At 41.4% G+C, this 24,891-nt stretch overlaps 1 protein-coding gene across 3 annotated transcripts; it reads right to left on the minus strand.

Moving 5' to 3' along the window:
• Positions 1-8,475: 8,475 nt before the first annotated feature.
• Positions 8,476-22,523, minus strand: LOC112260676 (phospholipid phosphatase 3). 3 transcript variants are annotated; one of them, XM_024435965.2, is made up of 7 exons: positions 22,052-22,521; positions 21,243-21,305; positions 15,106-15,263; positions 10,978-11,258; positions 10,697-10,754; positions 10,281-10,457; positions 8,476-10,077 (listed from the first exon to the last, which is right to left on the minus strand). In XM_024435965.2, exons 1-7 carry the CDS (start codon positions 22,191-22,193, stop codon positions 9,949-9,951), a joined length of 1,008 nt encoding a protein of 335 aa, XP_024291733.1. In that variant the 5' UTR covers positions 22,194-22,521; the 3' UTR covers positions 8,476-9,948. The 3 variants fall into 3 exon arrangements, with proteins under 3 accessions (XP_024291733.1, XP_024291735.1, XP_024291734.1); XM_024435967.2 differs by lacking the exons at positions 15,106-15,263; positions 21,243-21,305 and adding an exon at positions 15,653-15,807 and having other exon boundaries at positions 22,052-22,523; XM_024435966.2 differs by lacking the exon at positions 21,243-21,305 and having other exon boundaries at positions 22,052-22,518.
• Between the last annotated feature and the right edge of the window lie 2,368 nt (positions 22,524-24,891).

Here is a 24,891-nt window from a genome sequence, read left to right on the forward strand (position 1 = left end):
CACAAATGCTGATGCTCCAGATACTCAACTAGTCAAAAGAAGGCCAGATTTATTGCTTCTTTAATCAGTTTTCAGCTGTGCTAACATAATTGCAAAAGGGTTTTCTAATGATCAAATAGCCTTTTAAAATGATAAACTTGGATTAGCTAACACAACATTGGAACACAGGAATGATGGTTGCTGATAATGTGCCTCTGTACGCCTATGTAGATATTCCATTCAAAATCAGCCGTTTCCAACTACAATAGTCATTTACAACATTAACAATGTCTACACTGTATTTCTGCTCAATTTAATGTTCTTTTAATGGACAAAAAATAAGCTTTTCTTTCAAAAACAAGGACATTTCTTATTGACCCCAACTTTTTGAGCGGTTGTGTATGGTGTAGAACAGATGTGATAGTCTGTCAAGTAGAATAGGGAATTGTGTCAACTCTATTTATTACATCTCTGTCTGCACATTCAGAATATTTCACTTCATTGCCCATGTATTTGTATTAGTTTTTAGATCCCCATTACTTCCTGCCAAGGGAGCAGCTACTCCTCCTGGGGTCCAAACAAGATTAAGACAATTACATCACCATTTTTTAAATGAAACAGTACATCATAAAACACATTATTACGCCACTACTCTTCCAATAGATATCTGTAATACAAAATGTTTAATATCCCAATACAATCCCAATCACAACATTACAATATACTGTGTGTGTGTGTGTGTGTGTGTGTGTGTGTGTGTGTGTGTGTGTGTGTGTGTGTGTGTGAGGGCATGTGTGTTCGTATGCATGTGTGTGTTTGCCTGTTTATGTCTCTTCACAGTCCGTGTTGTTCAGTAAGGTGTCGTTTTATTTTTTTAAAAATGTTTTAATCTGATTGCTTGAGTTACTTCATGTGGAATAGAGTTTCATGTAGTCATGGCTCTATGTAGTACTGTGCATTTCCCATAGTCTTTTCTGGCGTCGGGGGCTGTGAAATATATATACATGGGTGTTCGAGCTGTGTGCTAGTTGTTTGAACAGACAGTTCGGTGCTTTCAACATGTCAATACCTCTCTCAAAGACAAGGAGTGGTGCAGTCAATCTCTCCTCTACTTTGAGCAGAGATAGATTGACATGCATGCTATTGATGTTAACTCTCCTTGTACATAAGTCTTTGATACTTAACTCTTTTTTTTCTCACCCAAGTGCCCAGCGTTTATTCCAGACCTTTCACATAAAACATTAATGGGCAACAAATACTCTAGTTAAAAAGGAAGGTTATGTAGGGAGATGGAAAGAGGTATAAAGTGTGTGTGTTTGTGTGTGTGTGTGTGTGTGCATGCTCGTGGATGTGTTTATGTGTGCGATGACGCACACTGACTACCCTCTCGTAGTCTGGTGCTGGTTGGAGTCTCATGGGTGAAGGCCTGTGATTCGTGCAGAACATGTTGAGTAGAGACCCACGTTGTAATGAGGTCACCTATCAGCTGTGTGCATACGTGTGTGTGTGTGGGGGGTGTGTGTGAGGCCAGTTATCAGCCGAGGCAATGGGCGCCAACCCCCAATCTGTCAGAGGGAGGGATGGAGGGAGGGATGATTTCAGCAACATCAACAACTGACAGACCATATGAGAGATCTTGAATGGAGAAAATGATCTTCCTCACTTAGGTCTGCACTCTTCAAACAATGTACACTGGCTGCTGTTGTTCTTCTTCTCTTATCCCTTTAGCTCATTTGTTATGCTCGCTATCAGTGGAGTTTAATATCACATGTAACTTCTAATGGTTGTTGTATGTTGTTCCACTTTCCACATTTATAAGACCTCACATCAAAATAACAGCTCACACATTGTAAAATGCTGCTCAGAGAATGTAGCAGAGCCCCCTCAGCAAATCTCCTAATTTGTTTGTGTGATAGAAATAAACCGCTTCAGTCATTTTAATTGATAACATTTGTGCTTTGCTTCAAGTTTCACATTTCAAGAGCAGAAGGGGGGGGCCCTTTGAATAACCAAACAAGAAAAATATAATCTTGAAATGTGACTTCAGAGGTGACCACAACAGTTCCACAGAGCTAACTGCATGTGAAGAATGCTGTCAGGGCAACACTCAACACAAAAATGCGACCGCACACATAATAGGCGTTAAATGACTGTGGGAAAACACGAACAACAAATGAGCCTCTTTGTTATAAGACCACATCTAAGAGATTCCATTATTAGTATGCTTAGGACTGTTGATGAAGAAATGGTTCTTTCTCTCAATGAAAAAAAAACATGAGGAGAATTCCCAGAAATGGCATGTCTGTTGTGGCCATATGTTTAAAAAGTACTGTGTATACAACCTCAAGCCAAACATTTCATTCCCAATAATTGCAACACAGAAATGTTTATAAGAAAAAATAAGAAAAAAAGCCTGTTAGTGACCCTAACTGAAACAATAAAACACGTTTGGTCAAAACAAAGAGAAAAACTTTAAGTCAAACATTTCACTTCAAATCATTGCAACACATATAGGTCGAACTGGCACACAGAGGGATTTCTGAAGCATCTATAAAGGCCTTATGAAGGGTTTATGAAGCCCTTGAACCTGTAGTTCCCATCATAGTTGGACTAGTAATAAACCTTTACCATCTGATCATAACGAAGGGGTTCAAGAAGGCTTCACATCACATTTCTGAATATCTATTAGACTCTTGGCCACTGTCTTCATCAGACAACGACATTTATTTCATTGAGATGTAGAGTTCAGAGACTGTAAATTCTTTCTTAATCTTCCTTTAACTATTATGACTTCTATGGCAGTAGTTCAAAAAAATAGATTAAAGAGACAACCATGTTTGGTAGTAATAAAAAGTTGTGCGTCAATAGCGTTTCATCTCTCAGAAAAAAAGCTCCATGTTTGGTTTGTGTAACTTTCACTAGTGTTGTTTATAGAAACAGAGAGAGACTAAACTGACTTTGAGGTTTTAAGGCACTGTTACTGCTCAGGCCTCTCAGTCCTCAATTGTGCCAAGTATCTACTCAGGAAGACGATGGTGGGCAAATACCATAACTGGCAAGAGAATAGATAGCAATAACTATGTAGAACACACTTCTTTAGGGACATCAGGAAATGGTTGTGAGTCACAACTAGAGTAAGGGAATACCCCCCTGAAATGGACAAAAATGAATGGGAAGTCATTGGCACTGGACAAACCATATACACGGTGTCCAATACCACTCAATTCGGCGTCGTTTCATTCAAAGTTGATTGCAAATGCCATATGGCAAATGCCAGGTGTAGCACTTTAAAAATAGGTGGCGAACAGGTGGCGAATGCGCTCCACCGTGGTTTTTCATATTGCAAATGCAACACAAGTCAACATCCAAAAGTAACATTTTGAAGAAGTGAAAAAAAATTTAAAAAACCTAACACCCCCTAAAAAAAGTGCTTTCTGGACCGTTTTTCGAAATTCTTTTGATTTTATTTTGGCAATTACACATGTGTAAGAACTGTATGAATATACTTTTGTCCAATTTTATTATCAACATTTTTGTATTTTTTTTTTTTTAATTTGTCCATTTGCAATATGATTTCATAGGAAGTCAAAAGTCAAAAATAGCACAAATTTTGAAAAAACTTCACACACCCTTAAAAAAGTGCTTTCTGGACCGTTTTTCGAAATTCTTTCGAATTTTGTGTCAATTACACATGTATAAGAACTGTATCAACATACTTTAGTCATATTGTATTATCATAATAAAAAAATAAAAATAACTTGTGAATAAGGCATATGTTTTGTCCATTTGCAATATGATTTCATAGGAAGTCAAAAGTCGAAAATGTGAACTGTTTTTCAAAAACTTTATCACCCCCGTAAAAAAGTGTTTTCTGGACCATTTTTCGAAATTCTTTGTTTTTTTTGTCAATTAATCATGTGTAAGAACCTTAGCAATCTCCCTAGGATAAAGACCACCTCCATTCTTGTCATTATTGAAAGATATCATGATACCTCACATCTCAAAATAGGGTTACTTAATGTTAGATCCCTTACTTCAAAGGCAGTTATAGTCAATGATCTAATCACTGATCATAATCTTGATCTGATTGGCCTGACTGAAACATGGCTTAAGCCTGATGAATTTACTGTGTTAAATGAGGCCTCACCTCCTGGCTACACTAGTGACCATATGCACGTGCATTTGCAATATGTTTCAATGGGCATGTACCATCATGAATTTGTCATGCTCAAAAATCCTGCAGAAATGCAAAATTGACTGGCCTGATGAACACAGGATGGCCGGGCAGTGATAGTTGTTCCTTTCCATCACTCGTTGTGTTGACTTCAGCATGTCCATTTGGTGATGTTTTTTTCACTGTTGAATCATATTGCAAATGCACGTGCATTTGCAATATGTTTCAATGGGCATGTACCATCACGAATTTGTCATGCTCAAAAATCATGCAGAATTGCATAATTGACTGGCCCGATGAACTCGGGATGGCTGGGCAGTGATTCTGGTTCCTCTCCATCGCTCGTTAGGGTTGATTTCAGAATGTCACTTTGGTGATGGTACCTCACTGTTTAAACATATTGCAAATGGACAATAGTCACCAGCAAGTCACTGTCCATCAGTCAATTAGATATCATTCTGACACCAAACTGATACAAACTGACACCAAACCCACTTTTTCCAACTCGTTTAGTAGCCAACTATCACATACTACAGAGCTGGCCCAACTCCTATTCAAACCATAATAAAAACGTCCAGCTGCGGGTCCAGTTCTGATGTTATGTGTAGGCCTAGCTGAGGCGACCCCGAATCCCACGTTTCGGCTCGATAGGTCATTTGGTGCCCGAGCAAGACCCTAATTGGTGCTGAAAATCAATTTTTTTCCCATGACTTGCTACGGGGTCCTTGAATGAGCTATCGGACAGAAACGTTGAGGTCCATCTATATGGGCCGAGATGGTCGCAATGCACCTAGTCTTGTGACTCTGGGACATTTCTAAATGTCGTGATTTTCGTGATGCAAAAATGAATTGAAGTTATTGCAAATGTACGAGGCTGTTTCTCGGTCCGAGAACCTTCTAGAGCCACGTAACTCACCATGCACTATCGACCTGATGTCTAGAACAGGTTTATAAAGTTTCGGAACTCTAGGTCTGACGGTTCTTTAATAGTTCCAACAAGGTTAACTAATGCAGGCACTGTCTGTCTCTACGCACCCCAATGTGTCCCTCCTTCCAAGCTGTGTGTGTGTGTGTGATTTAGTTTTTCTTTGAATTTTTTGGGGAGAAATGACTGATTTACAGTTCATGGGGGTTGCCTAATCACACATATGAAGTTTTGGAAAGATTGGACTTTTTTAACCCTTTCAAACAGCCCCTGTGACACCAATTATGGCACTTCCGGATGGCACAGGAAGCTATAAGTAAAATACATATCCTCATTGGGGTATGCCTTTACAGAATCCCGAGTTTTAAGTGTTTACGTTAAGAATTGACCGATTTACACAGGGATGAATGCACTATTTATCACAAACTGCTGGTTGGGTATGGAAAAACACGTTTAGGGTGATTTTAACCACTTCCGGTTGCTTCAGGAAGCTTAGAATCGACACAGGTAGACCTCATAGTGTCCTGATGGACTGTCATTGAAGACAGGTTCACAAGGCATTCATAACTCACATAGGCTTCAGGTTGACTTTAGAGGAGCAGGCAATGTATTCCTATGGGGAGAGATGTCATTGTAATCTGTGAGATCAAAAAACCCTGTTTTACTGTTAAGGGTTAATGCCGGGATGCTCAGGATCGTACCTGAGGTCGAATTGTGCTTCTCACCCTAACGGTTCTCTCACTGTCACCCAAAAGCAAATTACATTTAGGGCCAGGCTTCATTTTGGGCCTACTTTTTTTCACGGTCGCTGCACTCAGAGCAAGCTACGGTCAAGCGGGGCATCTCGTTGAACTCAGCACAGCCTAGAGAATATGGAAATGCCATTGCAGGCTCTGTGTGTCTTTAAGCACCGCACTTTGTCACTCCATTCTTGCTGTGTGTGTGTGTGTGTGTGTGTGTGTGTGTGTGTGTGTGTGTGTGTGTGTGTGTGTGTGTGTGTGTGTGTGTGTGTGTGTGTGTGTGTGTGTGTGTGTGTGTGTGTGTGTGTGTGTGTGTGTGTGTGTGTGTGTGTGTGTGTGTGTGTGAGAGAGAGAGCTTTTCTTTGACATCTGTTGGGAGGAATGACTGACTTACAGTTCATGGGGGTTGCCTAATCACACATATGAAGTGATTAGGCATATGAAAAAATCTGACCTTTTTAACCCTTGGAAACAACACATATGACACCATTTTAAGGCACTTCCGGTTTACACAGAAAGCTGAAAGTGAACACATATCCTCCTTGGGGTAGGCAATTAGAATGGTGATTAGAATTTTGAGTTTTAAGTCTTTATGTTAAGAACTGACTTATTTACGGAGGGTTTAGTGAGTGTGTTTTATTTCAGAAAATCACAGAAATCTTGCAGAGCTTCGAAGCACACTTTAAAAAGATTTGTATGAACACGCTGCAACTGGATCTGTAACTGTTAAAAAAAAACTATTTTTGAACATCACCAATTTGACATTGTACGATTTCTCTTAAATGACGAAAAGGCTGTTTTTTTTTATTGACACCGGAGGTTCCTTGACTTTGACGTGAAGCGGAAAAATTATTGCTCTATTTTCATTTTGGACCTTTAATCCCAGACAAATGGCCATAACTCAAAAACCGTTGAGGCCTAGACGCCATCTTGTTCGGGGCCAACTGCCCATTATGCCAAACCTATGCTCACCAAGTTTCGGCTTCGAAATATTATCCTTTTAGGAGATTCGTGATGTTTTGTACATTTGCAATATGATTGCTTATGCCCTCTTGTGGGATTTACTGGGACAGCGGAAAAATGACCAAAATTTGATTATTTGATTAAACGGAAACCGAATGTCCGAGAGAGTTCGTTTGATGACTTCCCGGAAGATCCGGCCCTGCCGCACGGCCCGACGCTGTCCGCGAATTTTACAAACGTTTTCGGACGTCTAGTAAGGGACCGTACATTTGCAATGTGGTCGGTCTCACTAACCATATGGCGAGTGTCAAAATGTTCCCTTAAGGTATGTAAGCAAGCTTTCCAGGTTATAGCCATAATCGCATATAAGCTCCTTGCTGGCACTGCCAGATCTACAGTATAGTTATGTTGCTCATACATTTGAGAATGGATTCTTCAGAGATTGAATAGTAGCCTATGGAACGACAATAGGGATTGAAGTTGTAACAATACTATTATTGTACGCTTTTAGGATCTCTTTCAGCTCTCTTCTTCCAAGATTCACATTCTCTTTTGGGAATGTACACATTTTCCAATGTGACATACTCACAATCATTGTCTATATTATTACAGTGTATCACTGTGGCAAACTCACAATCATTGTCTATATTATTACAGTGTATCAATGTGACATACTCACCATCATGGTCTATATTATTACAGTGTATCACTGTGGCATACTCACCATCATGGTCTATATTATTACAGTGTATCGCTGTAACATACTCACCATCGTGGTCTATATTATTTCAGTGTATCACTTTAACATACTCACCATCATGGTCTATATTATTACAGTGTATCAATGTGACATACTCACCATCATGGTCTATATTATTACAGTGTATCACTGTAACATACTCACCATCATGGTCTATATTATTACAGTGTATCACTGTGACATACTCACCATCATGGTCTATATTATTACAGTGTATCACTGTGACATACTCACCATCATGGTCTATATTATTACAGTGTATCACTGTAACATACTCACCATCATGGTCTATATTATTACAGTGTATCACTGTAACATACTCACCATCATGGTCTATATTGTTATAGTGTATCACTGTGGCATACTCACCATCATGGTCTATATTATTACAGTGTATCACCGTGGCATGTTCACCATCATGGTCTATATTATTACAGTGTATCACTGTGACATACTCACCATCATGGTCTATATTCTTACAGTGTATCACTGTGACATACTCACCTTCATGGTCTATATTATTATAATGTATCACTGTGACATACTCACCATCATGGTCTATATGATTAGAGTGTATCACTGTAACATACTCACCATAATGGTCTGTCATTTTAAAGTGTTCACTGTGGCATACTCATCCGCATGGTCTTTATTATTACAGTTGACCACTGTGGCATACTCAACAGCATGGTCTATATTATTGCAGTGTACCACTGGGGACATGGGTTAAAAGCTGGAATGCACACTATTTCCCGTTCAGGATGTGAAGCACAGAACGGAACTCTACCATAGACTCTGGAACCTACGCCCAGATCTCACCCTCGCACGCAGTTGGAGAGAGCTGCTCCGCTTCACTATCAACTCCCCTGTAAGTTTTTTATGCCTTTGTCGCAGTCAAAGTGAAGAAAGACATGAAAAAATAGCACAAACACTCTTAACATAACAATGTTTTTTTATTACACTGCACATATTTGATACACACATATGGCTTGTATTTTTATTGAAGAAAATACAAAAAGGACAATACAAAAATATTAAAAGGTTATTTAAATATACATGTATTGAAGCTGTCTTTAAAAAAAGCAATTTTACAAAGTTTGAATACTCTCAAAAGTTGTAATTTCACTGAATTACTTCTGGCAATCATTGCTTGTTTAAGCAGCACAATTACACAGGCATCGACACATCAAAAAACATAGTGGATATTTAATGAAAAGGTAGATAAATGATATTGTACAATTCTCTGATACATAAATTATCTAAAAAAATAAAACAGATATTGCTGTGTGGTTGAAATTACATGAAAGGACAGGATATACTGCGTTGTCAAAGAGATGGGGTTATTTTTGTTGTTGGTGCAGTTGGCACAGTATATGTGAATCATTACAAAATGTATCACAAAGCTATAAGAAAGTATAATTCCACAGTTTTCCTGTTTTTAATATAAACGTCTGTTGAAGCAGCCTCATGGTCCCGATCTTCAACCTGAAGCATTTATGACAAGACACACCAACTCACTCAAATATGGACATGACATTCATATACTGGCACATGACAGACACACACATACACACACACACTCATGGCAGTGCACACACACACACTCACAGTCACTCTGTCCTAACACTTGTGAGTAGCCATCTGGCACACACACAGTTATTTAATTACAGGGCTCAGTGGAGGCTCGTCCCAACCAGCAGAAAGAGACCCACCTGTCTATCTACTGTACACACTATTACACCTCCATTACCTATAACTACACTTCTATACAAACTGCATGTCAGGAGACCTAAAAGCTGATTTTAATACAAAGCTTTACAAAAAAAGCTTCACTTCAGTTCATTCAAGTGGTGAAAATCAAATCAAATATCGAGTTTGGATATAGTGCTATAGCTCGACTATATAACAAAGATTATTCGTAAAAAATAAACATCCTTCCTGTAATCAAGCAATTTGTTTCTGTTCATGCGTTTCTGTCATAGGCAGAATTATGAGCCTGAATCCATGTTGCCTGAAGTTACCAGACCAAGTCAATCTGTAGAGCAGCAGGTTCCATGGAGACCTTCACTAATGAAAGCACGATAGAGAAACAGAGTTCTCCGGATAGGAATTGAGAGCCGTGCTCCCCACGTTCTTCCACATTCACATGTCAGATGAGATGGTGAGCAACATGGGCGTTGCTGGCTGTTCAAAAGGCGTGTGTGTGTGTGTGTGTGTGTGTGTGTGCACAACTCTCATCTTTTTTCAAATGTTTTCCAGTTTATTATTTCTCTGTGCCTTACAGACATGTCAGTTTTCAGTCCTGTTTCTTTGGCTGGTTGTTGAATGTATCCAGGACAGACCAGTAGATGAAGTAAGTGATCTTTAAAACCTACAGCGGTAGGTAGCTGTACTCTAGTGGTCTGTACTATGCCATGGTGAGGTGGTTGCTCCTCTCTCTGATGTCTGTCATTGGGTTGGTTGGGTTCTTTACTGGGGTCACTGGTAGAGCTGAACTTCTGCCTCTGGGCTTGAATAGGTCAGATACAAAAAACACCTGGAGGATAGGAAAAAACGAGATTTATTTTGGAATATTGTCAATAATCAATTATATAGTAAAAACAGGTCAGACATGTTATTGATACAGACTGCATAACTGCATTATGTATATAGTCATTTGATTATATTCAGTACTCAGTACATATATTCATATTCAGTACTATATCATCCTATGTAGTAAGTCATAGTTATAGTACTTACTATGCAGTAAGACACCAAGGCTCCCTGTGCGAAGCCAGCCAGGACGTCTGTGGGGTGGTGCTTGTGGTCGGAGACGCGGGACAGGCCGGTGTAGAAAGACATCATAATGAGGGTGAACTGGGTCAGGGGGCGCAGGAGACGGGCTCCACGCCAGGTGAACCTGGACTGCAGGTAGAACTGGGAGGACCGGACAGAGGGGAAATGAATCAACACAGGGGACAAGTAGAAGTGCGTGTGTGTGTGTGTGTGTGTGTGTGTGTGTGTGTGTGTGTGTGTGTGTGTGTGTGTGTGTGTGTGTGTGTGTGTGTGTGTGTGTGTGTGTGTGTGTGTGTGTGTGTGTGTGTGTGTGTGTGTGTGTGTGTGTGTGTGTGTGTGTGTGTGTGTGTATTTGGCTAAGACACATAACAGTAACTCACCACCAGATACAGCATGGTGTACATGGAAAAGGATGCATGGCCAGAGAAGAACGACTTCCTGAAAAGGAGAGAATAAACATGTTAACACAGTGTTGTTGTTACTCTCCAGGTATGCCTTTCTCCTGGGTATTGAACTAAGCATTCACTTTGCATGAAATATAACCAGTATCACTTTAAACTAAGCATAACTTATACATTTCTTTATAGAGCATTCATAATGTCTTCATAAGCACTACATAGATGTTTCACAATCACAATGGAGTCATGTCAGAGTAATGTACCTGGCCTCCTGGACTTTGCTCTCGGGCCCATGACACTGGTAGTCTGTGATGTAGCCCAGGGAACAGTTAATGGTGGACCAATCGGGCTTGCACACGTCCAGGAAGTGGGGACGCATGCGGCCCACCGACACCTTGGCGATGTCCGTGAACGATTGGCTGACTGCGCAGCCAAAGATGAACACGCCCACCTGCTTGTAGAGGGCGGAGATGTAGGGGTTCCCTACGAAGGACTTGGAGCCCTCGTTCAGGTAATGAATCCTATAGCTCTCCCCAATGATGATCTGATGGGGAAGGAACAAGGAGAGGATATGGTCATGTAATTGACAGTACAAGATGGCCGCTGTGGCAGTGAAATGGTAGTTAATGGACCCGGAGTCTACGGCGGCCATCTTTGTAGATTACATGACTTTATCTCTCACCAGTGATGATCTGACAGGAGGGATCAAGGAGAGGATACAGAAATACACATAACTCTGCATGTATATATGGCTTATCAGTCAGGTCATCTACAAAGATGGCTGCTGTAGACCTGGGGCAGTCAAATGACTGCTAGTATAGCATACAGTTACTGTATGTTCTCTGTTCCATAGTAGTTATGAAGACACTTTTCCTATGTCAACAAAACTGAACCGCGTATTCATTTCCTAAATATACCATGTGATAGAGTATCAGACATCCAATACACACTTGGAATTCAGTAAATCACAGAGGGTAAAACAGGTGAGACAGATCAGAGAGTAGAGAGGGACAATATTAGATGTAATCAGAATGAGATACGAACAGTGACATCAATACTGTGAACTTGCCTTGTGTGAGGACAAAAAGCTTTACATCTAAGACATGCAAATGTTTCTGTTTGTTCTTGAGGAAAACATCCATAAAAACACTACAGATCAAACCCTTGGTCTGTACCATTAACATCAAAAACTAAATGCATAACTTTCAGTATAGCTACAGTATGTGAGGGTGAGTAAGTATGTGAGTTGTGGACAGCACATGCAGAGGTTTTCAGTGGGTAAATAAACAAACGTAGACTGGACTAGAGGACGTGGACTGGAATAGAGGACGTGGACTGGACTAGAGGACGTGGACTGGACTAGAGGACGTGGACTGGACTAGAGGACGTGGACTGGACTAGAGGATGTGGACTGGACTAGAGGACGTAGACTGGACTAGAGGACGTAGACTGGACTAGAGGACGTGGACTGGACTAGAGGACGTGGACTGGACTAGAGGACGTGGACTGGACTAGAGGACGTGGACTGGACTAGAGGACGTGGACTGGACTAGAGGACGTGGACTGGACTCCAATAAGTCATTAAAGCTGTTCAAGTCAAATGCCTTTCCCTTCCCCACACCAGTCTAATCCACCTCCTGGCCACTAACAAATGGGAGAGAGGGAGTGAGTGGGGATAGAAGGAAAGGAAGATGGAGAATTAGAGAGGGAGGGAGTGAGGAGAGGCGTGAGGGAGAGGGAAGAGAGAGGGAGAAAGAGAGTGAGACAGGAGGGACGGACAGAGGGGTAGAGAAGATTAGAGAGAGGAAGGGAGAGAGGGAGAGAACAGTGAGGGAAGAAGAGCGGGGGAGAGAGAGAGGGAGAGAGCGAGGGAGATAAAGAGGGAGGGGCGAGAAGGATTGAGTGGGGAGAGAAGAAAAGAGGGGGAGAGAGAGGGAAGGAGAAAAGGAGGGAAAAGGTAGAGGAATTGAGAAGGGAATGAGAAAGGGAAGTAGGGAGAGAGAGGGAGAGGGAGGGAGGGAGGGAGGGAGGGAGGGAGGGAGGGAGGGAGGGAGGGAGGGAGGGAGGGAGGGAGGGAGGGAGGGAGGGAGGGAGGGAGGGAGGGAGGGAGGGAGGGAGAAAAGGAGAGAAAGGGTATTGGAATTGTGAAGGGAATGAGAAAGGGATGTAGGGAGAGAGAGGGAGGGAGGGAGAAAAGGAGGGAAAAGGTAGAGGAATTGAGAAGGGAATGAGAAAGGGAAGTAGAGAGGGAGAGGGAGGGCGGGGACAGCACTTCTGGTTTTAATCAGGAGAAATGCTGAGCTAGGCGACATGGTGTCCAGATTTGGCCAGAGCAGGCTCACATCAGGGGCTAGTTAGTCTTCCACCTCACCAACTGACTTGTTTTCGCAGGGCTCTGATTTCACTAGTGGATGTCTGGGTGTTTTCTTGTTAGTATCTCGGTTTCATCGCAAAATTCTTGTCTAGGCGAAAAAACGTCTCTCTTTTTTTTAAAAACACATTCCTTGGGGAAAAAGTCCTATAGGGAGATTTTACAAGCTGATAACATGTATGTTTTTCTTTCTTCTCTCTCCACCTTGGAGCTCTTCAGAGCCTGGCTGGTCCAACTCAGCTGCTTCATGGGAGAGAAAAGAATACATCTGGTTCTCATTGTGTGACAACTGAGAGAAGATCAACTATGTGAATGAAACTGCTTTGTAGTAACTTTATGTAACTGTTACAGTTGTAACCTCAGAGATATTCAAAGGGGGGAAGAGGTTGTCTCGTGGCTTGTCTCATAAATGTCTAGTCGTCTTACAAATGATAAAACGTAGACTCGTACACTCCCAGAGTTGTTTTTCTTTCCAGTGATGTTTTTTTACGCCGTGCCAATTTCAAGGGACACAGCCTCTATGCCTTTAATTTAAGACAGGCAGCTTCTCTCTCCGCTTTATCCGAGGGGCAACGAAGCATTAAATGACCTAATGCTGAGAGTTTTCCAAGAGTTCAAGAAAGTCTAAGGCCAGCCAAAAGGCTCTGGGCCTCTGGGGAACATGGAATTTAACGTCACGTTCAGAAGAAGAAAATGAGCCTACAGCTCTTCTCCTGTGCCATCCACCACATTTCCAGGCCCGTGAATTACAGCGTTTGACCGAACAACCATTGCGTCAACCATAATTACACAGGCCCAGGGAGATCCTTCTCACCATGCAAACCAATCCAATTGCCTCAACCCCTGACTGGGTCTGTTCAGTGGAATGCAACCTTACAGAAGGTTGAGGATAGAAATGTCTTGAATAGAGCAGCATACATGATCATCTGACCCTAATTCTAGAGGACAGAGAAGCATGTCTGTTCTAGATAATCTATTACTATCTGAAAGTTCTTGAACGTTGTACTCCAAAGAATGCAACCCTGAGGTTAGACTTTTCTTCAGTGAGAGGGAGCCCTACACCAGCAACAGATCTTCAGTCATCTTATAGTAAACAGCAACAGCCTGATCCATTTAACACTTCAACCCTCTAAACTCTTTTATAACACGTTCAACACTGGAACCATCTTAATCACACCAATCAAGATAACACTAACAGCAAAACCAACTGGCGAATGTCGATTCTGATTTGCTCTTATCTAGTGCTACTCACAACACTAAAAGGCCTGACAGGTCTGGAAAACCATCGTCAATAATGCTGTTTTTCGACTGTAACACAAGTGTTACACTAGTGTATACACCCTTATGATATACTAGGGAAATTGTTTCTGTAGCTAGGTATGGCAGTGAAGGGCAGAATCAACAACCTGTGCATAATCAAAACCGTTGCTTTGTGAGAAGATGTTAAAGTTCACAGTTCGCCATTGTTATGTAAATGAAAGCTTGAAAGTACCAGTGGCCCATTTAGACACGGATACCGGCCCACGTAGATGGAAACAGAAAAGTCTGAGCCTTTTGGGTAAAACACTGAGGTAAATCCTGTATGGAAATGCACCATAAGATACTGATTCCGCAATCTGTCAGTGAGCATGTAGGCACTCAGAGAAAGTTCAACTTTGAATGAAGTGTATTGGCATGGTGGTCAAAAAACGAACCAACTTGATCCTTGAAAAACATCCACTAGCCATGATAGTTCAAAAGTGACTCGATCTGTGGTAACATTTAGTTGACGCATTGTACAGTGACTGGGACACACAGTGGGTGGCCTAGTAGACACACAGTACAGTGAGTAGGTGATGGTGTACACTGCTGAGACAATGAGGTGAAAAGTCAGGTGAACATACATTAGTGAGTAGCCTGAATCCCAGATATGTTTGTGCTGTCTTGACAACTCCAATGCAAACTCTTATACATAAGAGTTGGCCAACACAGAACAAACTGAACTGGGACTGGGGCTAATTAGCGAGTTAGAGTGACTTACAGAAAGGATGGTGATAAGAATGCCAGCAGCAGAAAGCACAGCGTCGCTTATGGTGTCTCCGTGTTTGGCCGCGTACTTGATGGACTCATCGTTGCAGTAAAAGCCTCGGTGGTAGGGCTGTACAGCACTAGTCTCTATGATCAGGAAAGGCAGGCCGGCTATGTACACACAGCAGCGGTGAGGCAGAGAGAGAGAGAGAAAAGAAGGAGAGGAAGAGAGAGACAGAGAACGAGAGGGTCAATAAGGGGCTCCTAGAGGAGTGTCCACAGGTAGATGGCACAGCGATGGACAGACAGGGAATATGGGGTCTCACTTCTCACTCTAAATGTATTTTGGCCCAATGGAATCCCCTACTGACCTTGGTCTGTTTCTGCTATAGCCAACTGGCATGACTAGAAAGGTGATCCCCCCCAACTAGTAAATGTTAGGAAGCTATAAGAGTGTACGGACACGTTTAGATAGCCATTTAGTGCCTGGGTGAAGTTGGAGTGAGTCCCCTGTATGTGTTCCCTGTCCCTCCTGCTGCTGCGCCATGCTAAAGACTTACGGAGGTGACGGGCACAGTGAACCCGACAGCTACCAGGGCAGTGGTGGGCACCGTGCTGCTCTTATAGGACAGACTGATGCTGCTGGCATTGCAGAACAAGCCCCTCCGGTGGGGCACGATGGGAAACTTGTGCAGAAAGGCAGCAAAGAGTATCACTGCACACAGACATGAGAGCTGGGGTCAGCCCATGTATTCTAACTGGCATACAAACACACCACACACACACAACCTGTGTTTCTGCAGTTAACCCACAACACTCACACAGCAAACACAGAAAGACACACCCACACACTTACCAGGGGCGGACAAATACACTTGCATGTGCTCTGGAAGGGAACTGTTGTTATGCAGTTGTCATCATAACATTGATCAACATTTTCTTCACACAAACCTCAGCTGATAACGTTGTACATTTGTGTAATATAAAATGATACAGTGATCAGAATTGGACCTGTACCATGTTCGATTTGAGGAAAATATCAAGGGGACATGTCGGCTACAGCAAATAATCTACCAAATATCCATTTAAGTGATAGAGCCTCTCGTTCTACCACCAGATAACCCATGAACATCCTGTTGTTGCTATCTCTGTGTACTGAAATGACCCGGCCATTGACAATATTAACTTAATAACAGCAACTCCTGGAAAATGTAATAAACAAAATGACATTTACTGACATGGCAGCCAAGAAAGGGAAAGATCTGTCATTGTTAGAATCTGTAGCACCCATCACACCATGAATAACCAACATCAAACAGAGGCAGCTAGTACTAAAAGGGTTGGATGGTATCCATCACAGATAACTAAAGTGGGAAAAAATGGGGGCGCTATCAGCCTTCAACCTCTTCCTTCCTCTACCAGAAAACAGCCTTTCAAGGATGAGACTTAAAGGTGCCTGAAGGGTGTTTTTGTCAAATCTAATTAGTGTCTTTGGCCACTTTTAGAGGTAAAAGAGCTTATACATTTATTTTACAACAAACAAATAACAAACATATTGGATGAGAAAATAAAATGTAGGCCAAGAGGACTAAAGGGGAAAAGTGGTACCCAGGAGAGTCCAACCCCCTGACAGAAAACATACTCTCTCTCTCTCTCTCTCTCGATCACATCAAAGTGGACCTTTACTGATGTTTGACGCTTTGAAGTGAACCTCTTGAATAATTCTGAAATGTATGAATACAAAGAAAAACAAACATTGGCTCTCTCTCTGGGTATAGGCTGAGGCCAGGTTGGGAGGGAAGGTCAAACTGGGGGTGCTGGCCTGGGTGCTGCAGAGCTGAGGCAGGGGGCTTGATGTCTTCCAACCCAAATGTCAACACACACCTCAGTATGCTTGTCTCCACTTGCCCTGCTCCAAGCTGCCTGAGCTTTGAAGTCCCAGCTGGAAACAGCTCATGTTACAGGCCAGTCTCTCTGCCTGATGGGAACCCCAGACCCTAACCACTCCTCCACTGGCCTCCCTCCCTCACATCCAAGAATCAGCATGATTCACATTATTACTGTTACTGTTTTAACTATTACTATTCAAATAAATACCCTGACAGGAGCAACAATAAACCAGAAGACCATTTTAAGCTACTGTAGGTGTTTTCAGAGGTGTTAGAGCTGTAGCAGAGAGAAAACCTACTTTAAGTACCATCCGATCTTGACCGTCTAATCCGTTGGGACTTTTTTATGGCCCTTGTGATGGGAGGGAATCAGCAGGCATTCCTCTCACAGCACAGTGCTTGGCTTGGCAGCTTGGGACCGCTGCTTGCTGATGATGTAGGCAGTGGTGGAAAAAGTACCCAACTGTCATACTTGAGTCAAAGTTAAGATTCCATAATAGAAAATGACTCAAGTAAAAGTGAAAGTCACCCAGTCAAATACTACTTGAGTAAAAGTCTAAAGTATTTGGTTTTAAATATACTTAAGTATCAAAGTAAATGTAATTGCTAAAATATACTTAAGTATCAAAAGTAAAAGTAAATGTATGAATAATAAATAAAATCCTTATATTAAGCAAACCAGACAGCACAATTTTCTTGTTTTTAAAAATGTACATATTGCCAGGAGAACACTCCAACACTGAAACATCATTTACATATTAAGCATTTGTGCTCAGTGAGTGCACCAGATCAGAGGCAGCAGGGATGACCAGGGTTGTTCTCTTGAGTGTGTGAATTGGACAATTTTCTGTCCTGCTAAGGACTACTTTTGGGTGTCAATTAAAATGTATGGACTAAAAAGTAAATTATTTTCTTTAGGAATGTAGTAGTAAATGTAATAGTTGTCAAAAAATAAATAGTATGTGTATGAGTACCCCCCAAAAAATACTTAAGTAAAAATACTTTAAAGTACTACTTAAGTACTTTACGCCACTGGATGTAGGGCAGTGGAAAGAAAAAAGAGGGCCCTGGTCACAGCTATGAATGTGTAAGGCGTTAATCGTGGTGTCTTGATCTCACTGACCACCTTTAAACACATGATCAGATCCAAGACTCACAGAGTAGGCTGGCAAGTAAAAATGAGAGCAAGTTAAATAAAAGGAAATTGAGATGTTACAAAGTCTGTTTTTCCCATGATTCAGCTGTGTTGTCTTGCCCCGAGGCCCCCAAACCTGACATCCCATGCCACCAGACAGTGCAGCATCAGCATTCTGCAAGACGTCTTGGGATTTCCCGTTTTACTCGCTTCACACAAGCGAGGGAAAACTAGTGCCCCGCTGGTTGCCAAGAACAACACCAGCCGAGAGGCGCATGTCTAATGCATTAGCTATCATGAGTGAGCAGGTAGAATCTTCTTTTACCAAAATCAAAATGGTGGTCTATTTATTATTTGGCTTTTCTATCATCGTAGCGGATTACTTTAAAGCCCCAGTAAGGTATAACCAAACAACTTCCTCAAAGTGATGAGTTAGTACTCAAACTTTGCTTTATTTTCTCTCATGGAAAATTGGAAGCGAGAAACATTTACCTTGAGCTTATTGGGTTATAAGAATTCTTAAGCACGCCCATAGGACTTTTTAAAATTACAGTTTGTGGCGCCAATTCCACTATGGAAACTACAATCAATGTTTGGAACAGGCAAATAGAGGCTTGCATTGAATGTATTACATTGCACCATATTTTGGGGGCATTTACCATAACACCAGTTACTGAAGCTAAAATAAACAGACACATTTTCCACTTGCTGCCAATGCTCGTCCCACTGACATACTTAGTGTATACTACATGTATGATAGAGTATATACAGATGCCCTTGTTTTTACTTGTACCATTGTGTGCATGGCAGGCAGTACCCCCACAGAAACTACTCCCTGTCTGTCTGGTCGTGGTGCGGCGGGCAAACCCTGTTCTTATACTCTCATAATTCCACAGACTGCTGGGAGAGAGGAACGGAGGGGAAAAGATCACATTAGTGTTGAATTGTGGTTGCCAAAAATATTTGTGATGAATGCTTAATGTGGCAATCAGCAGCTGAAACAATAACAAAGGTCCTCCCAGCCACTATTTCGGTAAAAAGCTGGGGGATGGGGCTGGAGAAATGTAACCACTCTCAAATTCAGAGACAGTGATATTGATGCAAGGACTGACTATCCATGATTTCAAAATTATAGTTTTAATCATGTTTTGAGACTATACAGTGTTTATTTACATTTACTTTGTTTACAAACATTGGAGAAAAACATCTGTATATTTTGGGTTCTCACGGAGTGTGACAGTTGAACTAAGCTAATGAGGCATTTACAAGTTATATTCTTCAAAAATAAAAACACATTCAGTGCATTCGGTAAGTGTTCAGACCACTTGACTTTTTCCACATTTTGTTATGTTACAGCCTAATTCTAAAATAGATTAAATCGCTATTTCCCCTTATCAATCTACACACAATATCCCATAATGACAAAGCAAAAACAGGTTTTTAGAAATGATTGAAAATGTATAAAATAAAATATGACATATTCAAAAGTATTTCAGACCCTTTACTCAGTACTTTGTTAAAGCACCTTTGGCAGTGATTATAGCCTTGAGTCTTCTTGGGTATGATGCTACAAGCTTGGCACACCTGTAATTGGAGAGTTTCTCCCATTCTTCACTGCAGATCTACTCAAGCTTTGTCAGGTTGGATGGGGAGCATTGCTGCACAGCTATTTTCAGGTCTCTCCAGAGATGTTAGATTGGGTTTGAGTCTGAGCCCTGGCTGGGCCACTCAATGACATTGAGACTTGTCCCGAAGTCACTTCTGCGTTGTCTTGGCTGTGTGCTTAGGGTCGTTGTCCTGTTGGAAAGTGAACCTCCACCCCAGTCTGAGGTCCTGAGCGCTCTGGAGCAGGTTTTCATTAAGGATCTCTCTATACTTTGCTCCGTTCATCTTTGCCCTGATCCTGACTAGTCTCCCAGTCCCTGCCACTGAAAAACATCCCCACAGCATGATGCTTCCACCACCATGCTTCACCGTAGGGATGGTGCCAAGTTTTCTCCAAACGTGACGCTTGGCGTTTAGACCAAAGAGTTCAATCTTAGTTTCATCAGACCAGATAATCTTGTTTCTCATGGTCTGAGAGTCTTTAGGTGCCTTTTGGCAAACTCCAAGCAGGCTGTCTTGTGCCTTATACTGAGAAATGGCTTCCATCCTTCCACTCTACCGTAAAGGCCTGATTGGTGGATTGCTGCAGAGATGGTTGTTTTTCTGGAAGGTTCACCCATATCCACAGAGGAACTCTAGAGCTCTGTCAGTGACCATCGGGTTCTTGGTCACCTCCCTGACCAAGGCCCTTCTACCCTGATTGCTTAGTTTGGCCGGGCGGCCAGCTCTAGGAAGAGTCTTGGTGGTTCCAAACATCTTCCATTTAAGAATGATGGAGGCCACTGTGCTCTTGGGGACCTTCAATGGTGCAGACATGTGTTGGTACCCTTACCCAGATCTGTGTCTCGACACAATCCTGTCTCGGAGCTGTATGAACAATTCCTTTGACTTTATGGCTTGACTTTTGCTCTGACATGGACTGTCAACGGTGGGAACTTAAATCATGTCCAATCAATTGAATTTACCACAGGTGGACTCTATTTTTGTTTTTGCAAACATTTCTAAAAACCTGTTTTTGCTTTGTCGTTATGGGGTATTGTGTGTAGATTGCAAAGGATTTAATTTAATTTAATCCAATTTAGAATAAGGCTGTAATGTAACAAGGCACTGCATTTCTGCATTTGCAGGGCAATAGAGAGACAGAGAAGTTTGTTGACAGGAGAACCTCTACTGACCTGAGATAACCTTATCAGAGACTATTTCTACTGAACAGTTGTGGGGTAAGAAGTGGCTATAGATGTCTCATGGGACACAGTCAACTCAGTCAGTAACCCTGTAGAAGTTGTATACTACATCTTCACCACAGAGTAATACATTCAACCTCCATGTATTATACATTTCAACCCACCAAAGGAATAATACTTTGAAACTGTCAAGGGGTGAAAATGAGTGGTCTCTGAAATGCATTTCACAACACCTTGTACTGTAGGCGTTGTGTCAAGTCACCAGCAGATCAAAGACTCCTAGGGCTTGGATCAGAAGACTTATTAGGGTCTTTCTTGGAATGACTGATTCATTCACCTTTGAGCTGTTTGGCACTTCCCCACCTTAGTGTTTTTGAGCCTGGTAAGGAATCATTCACTCCTAGCTCAGAAAGAGAGAGAGAGAGAGAGGGAAATATATGGCACCCAGAACATTAGCTGAACATATGGCTGGCCTTGTCACACACACACACACCAGATGTCACTTCAATATAATTCCTGGCTTGTGGCATGTGAGACATTCTGTAAAATATCAAAACAGGCCAAATGAGTGCAACAAGTAAAAATACAACCCTCTTGTAGCAATTTATCAATGACCCTTTCCCATTTGCATTGTGGGCAATGGCATTCAAATAACAAATATTGTCATGAGAAATCATTGCCTTTCTAAAGGGGAGAAAAACGTTTCAACTATTTTTGCTGTTTTATATAAAATATATATATATATATATATATATATATATATATATATATATATATATATATATATATATATATATATATATATATATATATATATATATATATATATATATATATATATATATCTGTATCTTGGATAAAGAATGATGTTGCTCAGAGATTGCTTGGATTAATTATTATTATTAGACTGACAGTTTCTGGACTTGACATAATTATGGGATTAACACTCTAGCTCGACTATGATGACAAACTAACATCGTCCCAGAACACTATGCTGCTTATTAACATGAATAACATCATTAATGAAAACAATACAACATATGATAATTCGCATAACCAGATTTTATGCAAATAAAAAACATGTTGACTCACTTCACATCCGAACATCATTAAACATCTATAGAAATGAAAGGCAGAAAATCTCACCTAAAAACAAGCAGATGAGATCCATACCGACGAGCAACTTTCTCCTGCTGTTGTCTTTACAGTTGTTGTTATTCCGGGAAGAGCTTCCTCCATTCCTTGTCTCTGGTGCCATTGTCTTCTCATAAATTAAACAGCGTTGCATTTATAGGCCCCTTGAATGGTTTTCCAAATTAAAGAAAGAAAGCGTGGCAAAGTTGCAGCCTGCAGTCCCGTTAACTTCTCCTAGTCAGTTATTGAGTTACCGTCAACTGAGAGATGATTTTAAATAGTTTTCCATATATTGTGCTGATAAATTCAAATGAGATGTGTCGGTTTTTCTGATAGTAATGTTGACCTTCAAGTTAACTGCAAGGGTTTATTTCTTTCTCGTTTATTCTGCTCGTTCTGTGTTCTTTCGTTGTTGAGCCAGCTTCTAATAATCCTTGAGGACCACGGAAGGTTTAGTTGCGCTCCCACCTCCGGTGACCGCCTCCTACAAGACCCACGGACCTCCCCCTAAAGCCAGTAGTGATGGGCATTCCGGCTCTTTTCAGTGAGCCGGCTCGTTCGGCTCAGCTCACCAAAAAGAGCTGTCTCTTTTGACTCCCAAACGGATCTTTAAAAAAAACATGTTTTGTATTTTTTCAAGTCAAACAGTTTGCCAAAGTTTGACTATGATTGGTGTCAAAACAATTCTAATTAAATAAAATCATACTCTACCTTAACCACAATGTATTTAAAAATGCATTGGCTTGTTCTGAAAAAAAAAATGCAATTAAACATTTGCATTTAAAGTATAACTTTTTAATGTATATAAACAAAGTGCATATAAATGTAACAATTCAAAATGAAAACAATCTGAACAACATAATAAGAGAATAATGCACCACATCAAAGAAAAATAAATAACAATGTGCAAAACTGCAGCATCCCAACATGAAACTTTCTGTCCATTGATGAACATAGTGTTTCCATCAACTCTGTCACATGTCCTGTACATTTGCTTCTCTCTGGTGGCTGGCTGTGATTGGCTGCAGACCCTTACACAGGAGTATCATTTGAGGCTGTCACATAGCTGAAAAGACAGAACAGTACAGTAACTCATGTTTTGTCTACTGATATTACATTCTCATCTTCTGCTCATATACATATATAATACTGGATGAAATAATTATGTAGTAATAACTGCTTACTGTACTTCTCTCCACTGATCTCCACAGTAACCTGCTCAAAGGCTTCCAGGACTCCTCCTCCACCACCTCCCATTCCTCTTGGGTCAGAGCATCAACAGGTGCATTGACAATGGCCAGGGTAGAGATGATGGCATCCTTTGACTCAAGAAACCGCTTCAACGTATAAAATGTTGAATTCCACCTTGTAGTGCAGTTTTGTTTAGGCCTCTGGTCAGCATCCCCATCTGGCGTTGTGTAGACTTTAGTTTTTCAGCACCTACTGTGCTCCTGTGGAAGTATTCCACAGCTGATTTCACTTTGTCCCCAGTGGGCTTCATCTCCTTCAGAACATCTCTTACAATCAGGTTGATTGTGTGGGCAAGACATGGATGATGGGTCCATTTAAACATTTTCCTGGATTTGGTTATGTTAGCTGCATTGTCGCTAACACAACAGATCACTTTTCCATCTACTTGCCATTCTCTGGCCACTCAACAGTTCCTCTGCCAAGTTATCTGAGGTGTGTCTGTCGCTGAACTCAAAGCAGTCAACTAGACATCAAACCATCTTCAATGAAGTGACATGTAACTGACATGTAAGAAGTGGTTATTCTTGATGTCCAGCAGTCAGTGGTAAGACAAACTGCAGTAACTTTTTGGACTCTTTCCCACACTGAAGCCTGTGTGCTCTTGTACAGTGGTGGAATAAGTGATTTTGATTTAGACTATTGCTATAATTTCTAAAAAAAACGCTGTCCTCCATGATCGAAAATTGCTGGAAATCGGTGGCTATCATTTTAGCCAGTGCAATATCAATTTGGCCTTTTTTTGCTACAGACATAGACTTCGGCATAAACTGGTCCATAGAAGACTACAATGCTGTGGGTCATGGAGCAGGCCTGCTTGACGAAGTGGATACATCACATGTGGAGGTGCTGGCTCCACCACTATCACTAGCAGGCCCGCTAGTTTCTCGAAGCTCCGCTCCAGCTAGCTTCACAGTTGGGTGCACAGTTCACATATGCCGGTGTAGGTTGTGCGTAGAACCGGCATTATATGAGATTTTGTTTTGGTAAATTCTACACTGTGCTCTAACATTGTCTGCATTATTAAAATGCATCCAAATGCTACTGTGCTTCAGACTCATTTTCCAGCTGTTTTCACAGCTGTCCTTCCACTTTCTCCTTGGCTGTTAAGTGTGTGACTGAGTGAGTTGGCTCAGCCCTCCCTCACACATCTTTGGTTGACAGGAACAGGTGAGGCTGTTCGTCTGAGCAGACAGAACGAATGTGCACTTGAGCATTTAGGTCTATTTTCTTTATATTAATTTAAATCTTTTGATTATTCATATCTTAATGTTTTTTTTTATATATAGATTTGTCTCTTCTGGTATGGAGTCGGCTCTTCACGAACGACCCATCACTAACAGCCGGCAACTACCCCAGCCCGGTCAGAAACTCTGGCCAGTGTCTAACCAACCAGGTTTTTTTCTCGTTATAATCTTCAACTGGCTGAAAGCAGCTGCCTTACTTGAACTATCATCCTTAAATTCAGTACAGCCATTGTTACCATTACATGGATTGGATACATTGTGAGAAGTGAAGTCACTCTGTTGATTTTAATAGTTTTATCGGTCAGTTTCTGCAACAGGGTAGCGTGCCCTCTTCTGAAAAAAAAGTGTTACTCTGAG

Source organism: Oncorhynchus tshawytscha, linkage group LG10 (genome assembly GCF_018296145.1).
Source record: "Oncorhynchus tshawytscha isolate Ot180627B linkage group LG10, Otsh_v2.0, whole genome shotgun sequence".
NCBI classification, from domain to species: domain Eukaryota; kingdom Metazoa; phylum Chordata; class Actinopteri; order Salmoniformes; family Salmonidae; genus Oncorhynchus; species Oncorhynchus tshawytscha.